The 15,673-nt window shown below is 32.4% G+C and overlaps 1 protein-coding gene and 1 pseudogene across 1 annotated transcript; one reads left to right on the top strand and one right to left on the bottom strand.

Annotated features, from left to right (window-relative positions):
- The first annotated feature begins 7,127 nt into the window (after positions 1-7,127).
- On the top strand, positions 7,128-8,295 carry LOC149559843 (pentatricopeptide repeat-containing protein At2g22070 pseudogene; annotated as a pseudogene).
- A 32-nt stretch (positions 8,296-8,327) lies between these two features.
- Positions 8,328-9,529, bottom strand: LOC149559842 (uncharacterized). Its single transcript, XM_089827488.1, has 3 exons — positions 9,399-9,529; positions 8,992-9,253; positions 8,328-8,543 (listed from the first exon to the last, which is right to left on the bottom strand). The coding sequence occupies exons 1-3, from the start codon at positions 9,527-9,529 to the stop codon at positions 8,328-8,330; spliced, it is 609 nt and encodes a 202-aa protein (XP_089683614.1).
- Positions 9,530-15,673: the final 6,144 nt, after the last annotated feature.

Genomic DNA, 15,673 nt, shown 5'->3' with positions numbered 1-15,673 from the left:
AAATAATAAAATATTAGTTTTTTGTCATAAGTATACAAGATGTATAAAGCTTTCAATAATGCAAACGTTTAATTAATATAGGTAACTATGATAATGTGCAAAATTAAACATAATCACTGTAAAAGATAGCAAAGTAGATTTTAATATGTGGATACATATGCATATAGTGAAGAATACTGATAAGAGAAAGTAATTGAGAAATACAGACTTATACATATATATATTACGATGCACTAAAACTTTTGTGTGCACGAAGTATATTTTTTGTAGACTTATAAATGAAAATTTAAAAATGTAACAAATGATAACTTACTCCATTAGTGCTCTCTCCAGCGTTTGAACATGTTGACCTCCTTTCCTTTCTCATAGTATCCTGCAAATTTTTGTAAACATAATTGGGTATACAAAGTGTTAAGTTACATAGGAAGTTCAAGTTTCTCACATAACATATACACACACACACACATGTGTATGTGAGTATGCCATATAAAAATAATAAAGCCAACATTTGAATGATAATTTGTAGTAGGAATGAGTGATAACTCATAGTAGTTTTGAACCCTTCATCATTGGAAATTATGGTCTGACCATGGTTGGAATTTTTAGATCTTGTTTCTGTCAACATAGTATCCTATATAAAATAATTTATCCATTATAATCAATGTTTGAATCCAAACAAACAGGCACAACCATTACACATACTGTCAAAATTTATACGAGATTTCTCATAATCATTATAGGCACAATCCATGAATACATTATACTGAATTTGGTGTGTATATAGCGGATATAAAAAGGAAGGAGTGATGAGCATAAAACCACAGTGATTGCCATAATAATAAATATCAATATAAATATACAATTAGATTATGACACACCAATATTATATAAGCATCAAGGTAGACAAAATAAAGGACAAGCATTACATAGTAAAGCATATAATCAAACAACTGAACAAAAATATATCAATAAACAGTAGATTAAAAATATGTATAGTCAAAAATAGGAATAATCAAGCATCAATCAAAATACTTGATAAGGTATAATCAAATTTAATAGATCTTTTGCCTCACATTACAATGTTGAGTACATTGCCAAAAAGGACTTCTGCCAAAGAAAGAAAAATAAGATTTAAAGTTATAGATCAAATAGATATTTTATTAATATACTGTATGCATATTTAATAATCCTAAATTCTTTTCTTGAGAATAATCTTGAGAATTACTTGCAAGGACATATCCAGTATGGGTCAATCTTCTTAAATACTTCCAGTGACTACAATAAATGTCAACTTGTTGAAATAGAATCAAAGTTAGTTCTCTACTACTTCAATGGTGTAATCCCTACAAGGGATACATAGGATGCATATATAGCATTTCAGATATTATAATAGGTGGTGGAGAAGTTAAATATGGACCAAAGTCAAGCAGGAGGTTTTCTAGGCAAAGGAGTAAACTATTGTAGGAACCATCAGCAATGACCATGTTCATGGATGAAATCTTATTACAACAAATCATGCAGTCTTATCCTGGCCTATCACATTAGTTATGTTTTAGACCGACCATTTGTTATTGGGAGAGATAAAAGTTGATTCAATTTGTTCTATATCATGCAAGAACTAAGATTGCATAGAAAATATGTCTTATGTTTTGGTTGTACTACTGCTATGCATGAACTCAATGGGAAAATTTATTGCAGTCAATTTGATATAATTTATCATTGAAATGCACATTGTCTTTTGCATCTTTAGATAAAACCAATTACTTTGTCAGATTCAGAAGGAAGTAACTCTTGTTGTACACATTCTCCTTCTTCCTTTAACTTGTGTATGTCTCTAAGATTCTGTACTATGTCGTAAAAAATATTTTTCTGAAAAGTTTCCTTATTTACATATTTACTAGAAGAAATGGCACTCTCCCTGCTTGCCAATAGGGCTAGAATTTTCTCTGAAAGATGTTCCATTTCATCCTCAGCCTTCATCCTTGCCATATCCCTGTGAATCATGGATCTTGTGCAAAAAATATGTGATTGTATCCCTTCCAATCCATTATCATACAACTTATTGAATTTGAATACAACCCAGCATTTCTTGTCCTTTGCTCTCTGGCTTCCAGGTTCTCATATTCAAAACTAGGAACTTTACAAATTCTCACGAGTTTGACATTGCTTCTGTGTTTCACAAAAATATTATTTATTAATGTACCTTAAATTCTTCTAGTGATAGGAAAAATTACTCTTCATTGCGATCTTCAGGCACTTATCCTCTCCCATTATAATCATTAATATTTTCACCACCTTCTAGTTAAGACAGTCTACAGTGCAGCATTTTTACTGTCCATTGGTAATGTGTTGTCTCCTCAAGGAATTTAGTCTTTCCCTAATCAAACAATAATATTCCTTAACAAACCCTACACTCTATGGCTTCCCTATCTGAAAATAGCTTTTTCTCACAAGTTAAATATTCATGCCTGCCAATAGTCTTCACTTTCTGACATCCCTTGAATCCTGTTGTTTTACCTTTATTTGCTTATCTTTGGTTTTCTTCGTCAATTTTAAGTGGGTAAACCTAGAGTGAACAGAATGTAAAATCTCCATATTGAACGTGAGTTCCAGCCTCATTTTGGTTGTTGGATGTGGGATAACTTTTATTACATTTTATTAACCATAAGGATCGATCCACCATGTTACACGTGCTTTGGGATAGGAAATGGTCCGAAATATTGTCTCAGACATGACAGAATTGAAAGGAATTGCCCAATTTGAAAAGCTTGGTCCGCATGAGGAATTTTGGCCTAAGGATATAGTTGGACGACCGATAGATGTCATCAAGGGGTTGGTAACAAGATAAAATTATTAATCAATTTTATTGTTCAATAAAATTTCAATAAACAAATTACCAAGACTTGGAAATTAAGAAAAACATACCAAACAAAACACAACCACTCTCTTTAAAGACCCTATTGAAGTTTTGATACCATCCATGAGAGACAAAAGCTAGGAAACAATGCAATACTCTTGTTCTAGTATGTATTATCCAATTTATTAAAAAAATTGAAGTTCATAATATTAGATATTGTTTAAGATAAAAAAAATGGATTACATTGTTCTCCAAATATAGGTCATAAAAGAAATGAGTACCAAATTTCTTAAGTAGTTATTTGTATGAAAATTTCTAGCCTAAAATCAATGATAGTTCATAATGTGCTTTATCTCAAAGTAGCAATATTTGAAATTTCAAAAACCAAACATTCGATTTCACTTTTGAAGTCCAATTTTGAAGCCTTTGTGATTGTAGTTTTAAATCTTGATTCAGAATTGTAGACTTCATTTATTATTGAAAGGGTGAATCTAAACTTGTTAAAAAACACAACTTTGATGATGTCTTCAACACTTGAATCAACTTCAGTGTCATACTGTAGCATATACAACTTTGTGGCAGGCATATGCAGTAGGCTTTCCGCTACTTCATTGAAAGCAATTGCCCAAATATCAGTTGTGCGATCTTGGAGTTTTACCTGCTAGAGGTATCTGTACTTGCAGTCTGGAACTATCTTCTCGCATTTACAATAGAACCATGTCTTGTCTAGATTTTTGATGACTTTTTTCTTGCATTCTTTTCCATTCACAATTATTGGGCAAGATGGGTAACAAAATGTATCTTGCCTGATGAATTTGATGGTTGCTTTTATCATTGTTTCCAAGGGTTGTTTCATTTGAATGCATTTGTCCAAGACACTTGCAATTGTGAGTGAACTTGTTGTATTATTATTTGTCAATAATATTGGAAATGATGGTATTGCAAATTATACTCCTTCAATCTTGGACCGTAGGGCTTCAACTTCTGGTATGAATGGATCTATTATCAATATGGTTGTTGTTGTAGTATTGCTGACCTTTCCCTTGAATTCAAAAATATGCCCATTCCTTATAGCAAGGACAATAATCTTAATAGAATCTTTCAAACTTCTTATTTGTTCACCCTCATTTAGACAAATGGGTCCCCACAAAGTCGCATCTATTGATGCTAGAGACATGTCCATTAATGTAATACTTCTGTGTTGAACCTTACTTGCATCGTTTCGTTGAATTATTGAGATATCTCCAACACTGACTACAACCCCAATAATATCAACCAATGTATTGTTTTTTATGTTTGCAATGTCATTAATTGGCCTAAAATTGTATTCAACAGTCCCAACAACCAACTCATCATCACAACATTTCAATATTGATGAATGGTCAAGAGTGATTTCCTTGTGGCTATTTAGTTTGTTGTATTGCTTGTTTGCCTCTTTCACTGAACCTTTTGAAATTGTATAGTTGCCACCTATTTGCAATCTTTCATAGTGCAGTTCTACAATGTCATTGAAGCAAACTATTCTTATTTCTGTGCCTTCACTGTCCAATATGTCAAAGCTAAAAACCTGACCACTGCCTCGGTTGTTACTAAATTGTCTAAGTTTCTTTTTTGTTGTAACCCTCCCTTTCATTGTCCATCTGGTTTGATATGGATTTAAATCCTTTATAGGGTTGATACACTCAGGTATTGGTAGTTCCCTGTGAGGTGTATGGATGCCAAATTTTTCTCTTTTGCTGGGTGAGACAATTGTTTTCTCTTCCACCACCTGTTCCTGTTGAGACTTATATAGATACCTTGGTTTCCCAATGATTTGATTGTCTCGTTGGATAATTTGTAGGCTGAAGATGATTATGGTCGTGTTTGAAGAGGTTGCAATGATGTAAGAATTAGTTATATATATTATATGTAAATAAATGAAAATGTGTATATAAGTTAAGTTTGATAATTGCCATGTCTACCTGGAACCTCCTGTTGCCCGACAAACATAATTTTTCAATGATACTATAGATTGTATTTTCAGCATGTCTGAGAATAACAGGTCATTGGATTTTTGTGGCAAAATTGCAAATTGCATATGTTTGCCATTAGATAAGACAATCTTATATCGATCTTGTTCTTCAAGGATAGCAATCCTTTTGAATGATAAGATTTGTAACAAGTTCTCCAGCGTTGATCAACAAAATCGCATTGGTAGTCAATGGTGCTTCCAGTATAGGTTCCTAAAACAAATAATTTGAGTTATATAATTTTTGTTAAGGTGAGAAATTGTTAGTATAAAACTATTATAAATGTATAAAAAATAATCATTGTTACATATAATTTCAAATTTTTATATGCATGTTATATTGTTATAAAGTTTCATATTATTATATGCATGTACAAACATATGCATATAGTGAAGAATAATGATAATAGAAGGTAATTGTGAAATATAAACTTATACATACATATATTGTGATATACTAAAACTTTTGTGTGCATGAAGTATATTTGTTGAAGGCTTATAAATGAAATTTTAAAAATGTAACGAATGATAACTTACTCCATTAGTGGTCTCTCCAGGGTTTGAACATATTGATCTATTTTCCTTTCTCATAGTATCCTGCAAATTTTGGGAAACATAATTGGGTAGACAGAGTGTTAGTTACAAACTTACATAGACAATTTAAGTTTCTCAAATAGAAAAATCTATTTAAATATATATATATATATATGTGTGTGTGTGTGTGTGTGTGTGTGTGTGTGTGTGTGTGTGTGTGTGTGTGTGTGTGTGTGTGTGTGTGTGTGTGTGTGTGTGTGTGTGTGTGTGTGTGTGTGTGTGTGTGTGTGTGTGTATGTGACTACGCTATATAAAAACATGAAAGCCAACATTTGAATAGTAGTAAAATAATTTTTCAAATTAATTGGATGATAATTTGTAGGAGGAATGAGTGATAACTCACAGTAGTTTTGATCCCTTCGTCATTGGAAATTGTGGATTGTCCATTGTTCAAATTTTTAGATCTTGTTTTTGTCGACATAGTATCTTGTGTAAATGTATATCAGTAACAAAGCACTACAAGTCAATGAATAGTAATAGTAACAAATTATGCTCCAAGTTGACTGGAGCTGGCAGGGGAGGCTGTGTGTTGACTTTATTACCAAAGTGCATCCTTCTTATTTTTATTGTTTATATTATGCTAACGGTTGCTGTAATATTTATCAGCTTTATTTTCTAACTATTTTGGCATGCTTTCTTAATCAAGCTGTAAGTTCATTCATTCATTTAATATAATCAAAGGTTTCACATCAAAGTACTAAAGAATAAATTCAGTAAGCTAAATGGGGAAAAATATTTCAATCTATAAGCAATATACTGACCCATAAGGCATTTTAATCTATAAGCAATATGCTGACCCATAAGGCATTTTAATCAAAATGTTATTGTTCAGGACAAGTCTAATTAACAATTTAACATTGTTATGATAAATACCAACACTGGTGAGTTACTTCAGAAACTAGTGGAATGTCTTGCTAGAACTTAGTGACCTAAAACTTGATAGGAAAACTTAACAGAGCACTGTGCAAAAAAGACAAGATTTATCCCTATATATATTTGTCAACGGTTTTTCCATTTGAAGAACTTTAAAGACACATAGATATATGTATTAATGATAAATAATATTGCAAAAATACACAAGAATGAACTCTTCAAATGTGGAAGTATGGATAGATAATTACATGTTGATTCAGTTTTCAATTCCTTAAAAAAAACTTACAAGGGAACCTCCACAGCTGATGGGACAAAAATCAACAACATGAACTATTCTGTTATAGACTATTTTGGTACTCCAAAAATCCTAGTCTTCCATTTCTTTGGAAAAAAATTCTATATAACACTTTTGCTCCTTTCTTTATATTTATTCAGTTAGAAAATTCTATATGACACTTTTATTCTATATGAACATGATCTTATCTCGTGGAATGCAGTGATCAATGGTTATTCACAGCATGGGCATGGCATTGAATCCCTAAGGTTGTTTGAGCAAATGTTACACAAGGGCACAAGACCAGATGATGTGATTTACATTGGTGTTCTTACTACTTGTACACATGCAGGTCTTGGGAAGGAAGGCGATATTTTCACTCCACGAGTCATGAGCATCACATTATGCCTAGGATGGACCATTGTGCCTGCATGATTGATCTGCTTGGTCATGCAAGCCATCTAGAAGAGGCAGATGACTATATTCATAAAATGCCACTTGAACCTAATATCAGTATCTAGATGACACTGTTAAGTGCTTGTAGGCTTCACGGCAATTTGGTGATTGGAGAGCATGTTGCAAAATTTCTTTTTAGTATAGAGCCTCAAAATACTTCATCATATGTGCTACTTTCAAACATCTATTCTGTAGCTGGCGGGTGGAATGATGTAGCCAAGGTGAGAAATATGATGAAAGATAGAGAAATAAGAAAGAATCCAGGGTGTAGCTGGATTGAAGTGAAAAACAGAGTGCATGCATTAAGGTCAGAGGATAGTTCACACCCACAATCAGCCGAAATCTATGCAGTGCTGAAGACATTGGTTGGGCAGATGGAGGATGCAAGTTATGTTCCAAACACAAGCTTTGTACTCCATTATATGGAGGAGGAGCTCAAGAAACAAGTTTTATATCACCACAGTGAGAAGCTAGCCATTGCTTATGGACTTATGAGCACTCCTTCAGAGAACACTATTTGCATTATAAAGATCGTCCGTCTGTTAAAGACACTTCATGAGATAATTGTTTCAATATATAAACTCTTGGCTTATCATAAACCATGCAAGATGAAACCAAAAGCTATGCACAAATATTTGAATAACGCAAATATTGACTCTATAGTCAAATAAGTTGGAAATAATTTTGAATTAATAACAAATATAAAAAATTGCTGCCCACTATCCAAACCCTGTATATATACGATTTGCTATAGTACTGGTATCTATGCTAGTAAGAGTCAATTTTTCCTTTTGATAAAGAGATATTACTGATATCTATGACAGTAAGATTCCTCAGTTATTATTTGACCTATGAATCTAAATTCATATGTGTGTACTTACACAAAAGTATTCACAAGTATTGAGTATTCTATCCATAAATAAGTTGAGTTCCTTTGAAACCTATCAATGCATTCCCCGTCTCCTTGAGCACCATGATATGATCAAACTTTTTAACTTCACGTTTTAAAATAAACAAATTATATTGGTTAGCCCCTGCTGGCCCAAATTTCTTATGGAAAAATTGTTTAAACGCGTCTCCATTAGAAACAGAGGCCTCATTGAAACATTGCAATTACAAACCAGAACCAACACCGTCACACTCTTTATTATATATAGAAAAACACAGCATACATACAATCCACAGTATGCTTCAAACCAGAAGATGGTCTACACACAACTCGTTATAAGATGAAACAACCCAAAAAATAAAATTCATTTGCTCTTTCAATGCTCTGTTTCTCCCTCTTTGTGGTTTCCAGGGAGCTTCTCTTTGATCTCTTCCGTCAACCCTTTCTTCTCGCCCCCTTCTTCCTCAGCCTTCACATGACCGTCTTCTTCTTCCTCTTTCTTGTCTCCATGAAGCTTCAACTTGTCCTTCACTCCACCCTTCTTTGTCTCCTTCTTCTTCTCTCCCTTCTCATCTTCTTCCTCATCGCTGGACTGTACACACACAGCATTTCAACAGATCAGAGACCGATCCGTGTAATCATTTAACCAATAAAAGTACGTAAGGTAGGATGAATTTCAATAGAATGCAAAAAATTGAAATATTTGGTTAGGCAAAAGGTGGAACAAAATGCAACCAAATCTAAAAAGATGAAGGGATTGTGATCCGTTGGTCAAATTTTAATAGCACTTCCAAAAGCCAAATAAAAGATCACCGCTCAGTAACACAAAACCTTACGCCCTAACAAAAAGAGAGAGACCATAACAGAATAGTTGAGGGTATGGATACCGTGAACAACAGGGGCTCCATAATTAATTCAGCTATTGCGTAATACAAGCACTTCAGAAGGGTTAAAAAATCGATTCAAATCCAAGCACATTGGTATTCCATCTGATCTATTCAACTTAGAAACGAAAGCATTGACGGGCAAAATAAACGTACAGAGCTTGAAGAAGAGCTCTTGCTGCGATGCAGCTTTCCCATGAGTCCCCCTTCTTCTGTCTTCTCCTCGCCTTCGCCTACGTGTCCCTGCTCATGAGGAGCTACACCCGCCACGTCTCCCTCCACGACAGCACCATGCTGCTGATGTGTCTCCTCCTCTTTGCTCTTCTCAAACAAGCCAAATAAACCGCGACCCCTATGCTCTGCTGCGTTTGAATCCGCCATTGTCAAGAAATTGAGATACTTGTCAAGATAGAGACGGCTGCGTAAATAGCTCAAAAAGTTACATGGAAAATGAGTGTTGAGCGAAGGCCAATTTATAGGATTTCAAAAACAACTGACGCGGCTTGCTGGGGCGTGGCATTTATATGTCGGTGAAATAAATGTTAACATTACGCGGATAAGACGTGAGTGGGCCCATTGAAGTAAAAGTAATGTCGACGACAAAGATATCGTAAGGGGACGGTCTACATGCATTCCAGGCTCTACGAAACGAGCTCCTGGCGTTTCGTATTTGTGGGGAGAATCTGAAACGCATGCGTTTCAAATAGTGATAGTTATATTATAATTAGAGCGTACGGATCACCCTGCTTTGCCCTTGGAAAAAATGGAAGGTCTTTTGCATGGACTATCGACTTTCCTTGTAACGCCTACATTTTGTGTTTTTTTGGTGAATGAAAATAGACATATATTACTAGTTCAAGTCTTCAATTTGATGGCTGTGTTGATTCTTTTTGGTGATGGAAATAGGTATATATTACTAGTCATATATTAGTTTTTATATATTATATATAAAATAAGTCAAGAGATATATTTCGAGGTGTCTTGGACAAGGATATCTGTCGATTGCATATATATATATATAAGTTAGTAGCAATCGTGTTTTTTATAGTTAAATATATACTTAATCTATAATAAATTATATTATTAAATATTAAATATTTTTACCATATTTTATGATGTTCATTTCAAAATATGTTTAGAAAAATAGATTTCTTTTAAAAATAATGATTTTTTGTCCTTATGTTTTTTTTCAAGTAATTAAAATTAAATTTACGATTGACATTACAGTTTTGGTTTACATTAGCTTATAGAGTTTTGAGTTAACATTAATATCATGATCAGCTTTAGGGGCATAAATAGGACTAGGGTTAAGAGGTTAGTGTTAGGGTCGAGAGATATTGTTCAGGTTAGGGTTACAATTAGAGTTTGAGCTAGGATTAATAAGATATTTTGGGTTATGACCAAGAATAGGGTGTGGGTTGGAATTAGGGTAAGGGTAAATTGTTAAGGTTAGGGTGCAAGGTTTACACATAGGAGTAGCATGATGGTTAGGATAAACTATAGGGTAAGGATTGGGATTAAGGTTTGTATCATGGTTAGGTTTGGTGTTTAGAGAAAAGATTAGTATGACAATCAAGTTTACATGTAGAGTAAGGAATAGGGTTAGGGTTAGGGGTAGGGTAAGGATTAGGATTATGGTTAGTATTAAGGTTAGGGATACATTTTAAAGGTATCATTAATATCATTTTGGGAGTAAAGGTATGCTTAAGATTATGATTACACTTATGATTTATTCAATTAAAATTTGTTTTATAATGGCAATCATGTAGTTAATGCTATGGTAAGGTTTTGAGAAAGGGATAGGAGCAAATCTATTGTTAAGATAACTTTAAGGTACAGGTTAAAAAGTATAGTTAGGGATGATGCTTAGATTATATATATTTTAAATAAGGAATAGAGTTTAGATTATGATTATAATTATATCTAGGAGTCAAAATAGAGTTTTTATTTGCATTAGGGTTAGGATAAGTATAATTGTTAAGGCTAGATTATAATTAGAAATAGAGCAAAGGTTGAGTTTTGACTATGATAAATGAAATATTTGGCCAAAAGTTCTACTTTGCACTTAGGATAATGATAAATTATATAGTTTGGATTATGGAAGGATAAAAAATTATAAAATTAGAGTTTTACATTTTTATTAGATTTCCCATCTAGGACCATATTTTGGGGTAGGATTATGATTAGGGTTCAGTATATAGGATTTAGGGTTATAGAGATTTAGAGTTCTAGTGAATGTTAAAATATACATTTATAAAAAGAATCTTAACCATGAACCTAACTACGGTTGAATTGTAACCCTAACCCTAAACTTCAATATACTATCTTAATCCTAATGATTGTATAAAATCCCAGCCCCAATTTTAAGAATAATAAAACGTAATCATAACCTTAATTTTTTCAATATTTTCATTACAATAATTGTTAGGGTTTTTCAGGTTGGAATTAAGGTTTAGGGTTTTCAATTCAGATCATGGTTAGGATTATGATTAGAATTAGGTAAGGTAATATCATTATTAGCATTAGGGTTTATAATAATGATCAAGGCTTAGGCCCCGTTTGGTAACAAGAATTAGCATAGAATTAGACTGCACAAATTCTTACATAAGCACATTCGACGTTTGGTTGTCAAATTTGAAATTGAAATTAGAATGATGACACCCTCATTTTGATTTTAAAATGAGCATCCAACTCTTCCATCTAAAAGGGTTGAATAAGAATAGCTATTCCTATTCCACTTTTTTCTTAACCATACTATAATTTCTATCGGGTTCATAGCTGGGTAAATAGCATCGTTGAAATGATTTTGACCTAAAATATTGTTGTATGCATCATTTTCTTTGTTTGTCTTCTACGATCTTTGTGTTGACTAGACCTTTGTGTCCTTAATCCATCATATATGGAGCTTGCATCTAATGGAAGGGAACCCAACTCAAATTGATGAATGCTCGAGGTTTTGGAACTTGAATCTGGCCTCTGAGAGTGGTGATATAGAATGCTCACTGACCCAAATCCAAAAAATGTATGCTTTGCTTAATGATATGAAATGCAAATTATCATTACCAATGTGCTCGCTGTAGGAGATTGGAGGCTTGCGGTGTTGCTGGTTTGTGCATCCTAAAACTGGTTTTGCAATGTCATTGATCTTGTGTGGATTCAAAGAGATATGTCACATAAAAGAGCTTCCCAAAAATAATATTTCTTGGCTTGGTCAAAGGAATGCATATTTTAGATGGATCACGATGAATGAGGAATGCAAATCACATCGCAGTCCACTTCTTAGCTCACGATGTATGAGGAATGTAGACTAAGAATTTGACTAATCTATTGACGAATATTAAGTTCGAGCATTTTAAAAGAGTCCAAAGATCTTTGTAGTTGATAGAAAGCCATCACCTAAGACTCTAGTCTTCTCTTCCCTGAATGTCAGTGTTAGTTTTGTCTTGCAATTGTAGTTCAACCACAACTTCCAATTCTTGTAACCAAACAAAGAAAATGTTTTTTCCCACTCCTCTTCCACATCAAACAAACAGATCAAAAACTTATTCTATAAATTATTTTAAGAATGCGCAAATTCAAGGAATGAACTTATTTGAGCATAGTTGATTGTTGCATTCGACAATTCCTGTAACCAAACAACCCCTTAGAGATTATAGTTAAGATTACCGTTGAGTCTATTACATTCCAAACATTTTAAATTTTAATTGACAAACCTATCCACCTCATGTATGCACTTATGTAATGTGTCTTCTTACTTTTTTTCTACAATGACATATGCATAAGTTAAAATTTTCACATTGTGTTTGCTTAATTTTTATTTTTTTAATATTTTCCTAAAATTTTGTTGAACCCTTGGTATTTGGTCCTTGATTATTGTCATTGATGTCAATAATGAAATTATAATGAGCATATGATATGCTTAACATCATATAATTATCTTATTTGATGTCCTTAAATATTGTTCAAAACATATTAAAGGCAAACACTTAAGTGTTATACAATTAACACTTAATGTTCACAGTGGTTTAGAAAATGGTTATAAAAAAATAGTTTTGGTCTATGAGAAAGTTGAGAAGATTTATTATCCGATAGACCCAAAAAATCATACCTTTTTGTAGAGGTCTTTGAGTTAGCTAAAATGGATCTTTCTTAGTTTTTGCATAACACTTGTATGGAAAGAGGAAAAAGTCTATTTACTAGAAACAATTACCAAATTGTTATGATAGTTTTAGCAGCTTTGAGCATTTTTGGTCTAATGGAAGTTTGGGGTATGTAATTGCCTCCAAAATTTCAACTTTCTTGGTTTATAAGTAGAGGATACATTCCTCTAAAACATCCAATAGGCAGTTTTTACAGAAGTTGCAAGATTTATGTGAAATTCCTTGTAGACCAAACGGTTGAAGGTAGATTTTTAACAACAAGGAAGAGGGTAATGCTTTATGTTTCTATTTTCATATTTTTAATTTTATTTTCATTGCAAAATTTTATCAAAGGTAGAAGAAAGGTTATATATTGCTTCTTAATTCATTCATATCAGTATTTGATCAGATCTTTTAATGGAAAAAGAAAACATATTTGGGTATTAGATGTTTTGAGTAGAACAAAAGTATATCCTGCATTATGTTTTCAATAAGAAATTGAGACTAGTGATTCATGATTTGTGTTGTAATAGAGACAATCCTTTAATTTTATATCTCATTTCTTCATTTTGGAAGTTGGTGCTTCTTGTATTCATGAAGTTGGTGCTTCAAGTGTAAGGGATTGGCGTTCCTTGAAATTGGTGTTTCTAAAACAGGGTGTTGGTGCTTCCCAGAGTTGTAGCTTTAAAATATTTTCCCAAGAGACCAATAAAGTTTCAAATTCAAAGTGGTTTTTTACCATAAGGGGTTTTCCACATTAAAATATTGTGTCACTTTGTTATTCATTGACTATTTTTCTTATGTGTTAAATATTTATAACTTGTAATTGTTTCAAGTTTTGAAAAGTATTTTAAACCATTGATTAACACCCCCTGCCCCCTCAGTGGTGTTTGTATTCCAACAAGTGGTATTAGAGCAAGGTTCGCTATATCAAGTTTAACAACTTTGGGTAGATTTTGGTTGAGTGGACTACTTATCTTTTATGGTTCAAGATAGTTCTTCAAAGGTTCCTATTTTTTGACGGATTAGATTATGCTTTTTGGGAAGTAATGATGCAAACATATTTGTTATCTATTAATGTTGATGTTTGGGCTTCAGTTGTTAATGGTTATAAAGTTCCTAATACTTTACCTACAGGTCCTGATGAAAAGAGGAAGTATGAAACTGATATGAAAGCTAAATTTGTTATACTTAACAATTTATCTAAAGATGTTTTGTTAAGGTAATGCATTGCATTTCTTCTAAAGAAGTATGGAACAAATTGAAAAACACATATCATGGTAATGATAGAGTTAAAGAAGCCAATATACAACATTTAAAATCAAGATTTGAAGACCTAAGATGGGTAATGATTGAAAGGTAGAAGAGTATCTCCTTAAGATAGATGGAACTGTAAATGGAATAAGAGGACTTGGTGAAAAAATTGATGATATTGATGTTGTAAAGTAAGTTTTGAGATCTCTTCCTGATAAATTTGATTCTAAGATATGTTGTATAGAAGAAACTAGAGATGTTAACAAGTATACAATAGAAGATATTCATGAAGCGCTTGTAGCTTATGAAATGAGAAAGTTTGGCAAGCAAGAATCCACAAGCAAAGAAGTAGCATTCAAGGTGGAAAAGAAGTGAAGAAAGTCTCTTTAGAATCAGAAGATCTTGATGTCCTTGAAGCACATTAATCAAGAAAATTAAATAAAGGACTACGTAAATACAAAGGTAAACTTCCTTTCAAATGCTTTAATTGTGGTAAAATAGGACACTTTACATCTAAATGTCCTTATAATAGTCATGATGAAGTAGATGATGAGACAGAGAAATCAAGTAAAAAAAAAATTTATAAAAAAAAAGTTCTTCAAGAAGAAAAAGAGTTTGATTGTTGATGTATTAGATAGTGAATCTAGAAGTTTTGAATGTGATGAAAATGAAGTTTCTTTCATGACTATAGAAACTACTTGTCAAGAATCAAATAGTGATGATGATGTTGAACTTGTTGAGGCTAATTTAAAATGTGAATTTATTTATGCACTTAAAAAGATCAAGGAATTTACGTGTTCAAGAAAATCAATTCTTAAAAGAAAAAGAAAACTTTGAAAAAGAAACTAAGAGCTTAAATCAACAAGTTATAGAATTGAAATTACAAGTTGAGGAACAAAAGATAATTGTCTTTGTCACTAAAGAAGAGTTAAGTTCTAAAGATCGAGAATTTACAAGGTTAATGAATGAAGTAGTATCATATAGAAGAAAGTTAGAAAAATATGAGAACACTACTTTGTATGATATGTTAAGGAAACAAAGAAGAACAGATGATCTAATAGGAATTGGTTTTGAATTTGGACAATCTTCTTGTGGCAAGACAGATAAACCTTTATTCGAGATATTTAACTTTGAAAGTAAGGATACAAATCAAAATGCTACCATTTCAAATATAGGTAAAAGTGCATATTTTAATTAGGTTTTGAATGGTAAAAATCAGGTTATATCAAGCACTTCATTCATGGGTAAAAGATACTCAAATAGGTTCACTTCTTTCTTTGATGGGTATTGCTTTATGTGTCATCAATATGGACATAGAATAACTAATTGCAGATACATGTCAAGAAGGTATTAAAAGTTTCATTTTGGTTATTCCTTTCCTAAAATGAATGGTCTAAGGTGTTACAAATGCAATCTCTTTGGTCATGTTATGAGTAATTGCAAAA

Source organism: Cupressus sempervirens, chromosome 4 (assembly GCF_028749045.1).
Source record: "Cupressus sempervirens isolate cs-2001-9-10 chromosome 4, ASM2874904v1, whole genome shotgun sequence".
NCBI lineage: Eukaryota > Viridiplantae > Streptophyta > Pinopsida > Cupressales > Cupressaceae > Cupressus > Cupressus sempervirens.
This window is presented reverse-complemented; position numbering and strand designations above follow the sequence as displayed.

Bases quoted from the DNA above. Each gene is read 5' to 3' on its own strand.
- LOC149559842 (XM_089827488.1), bottom strand. From the start codon at position 9,529: ATGCGTTTCAGATTCTCCCCACAAATACGAAACGCCAGGAGCTCGTTT. The intron at 9,254-9,398 runs GTCTTATCCGCG...CTATTTACGCAG, and splicing joins ACTTCAATGGGCCCACTCAC to CCGTCTCTATCTTGACAAGT. The intron at 8,544-8,991 runs GTACGTTTATTT...GTGTGTGTACAG, and splicing joins AGAGCTCTTCTTCAAGCTCT to TCCAGCGATGAGGAAGAAGA.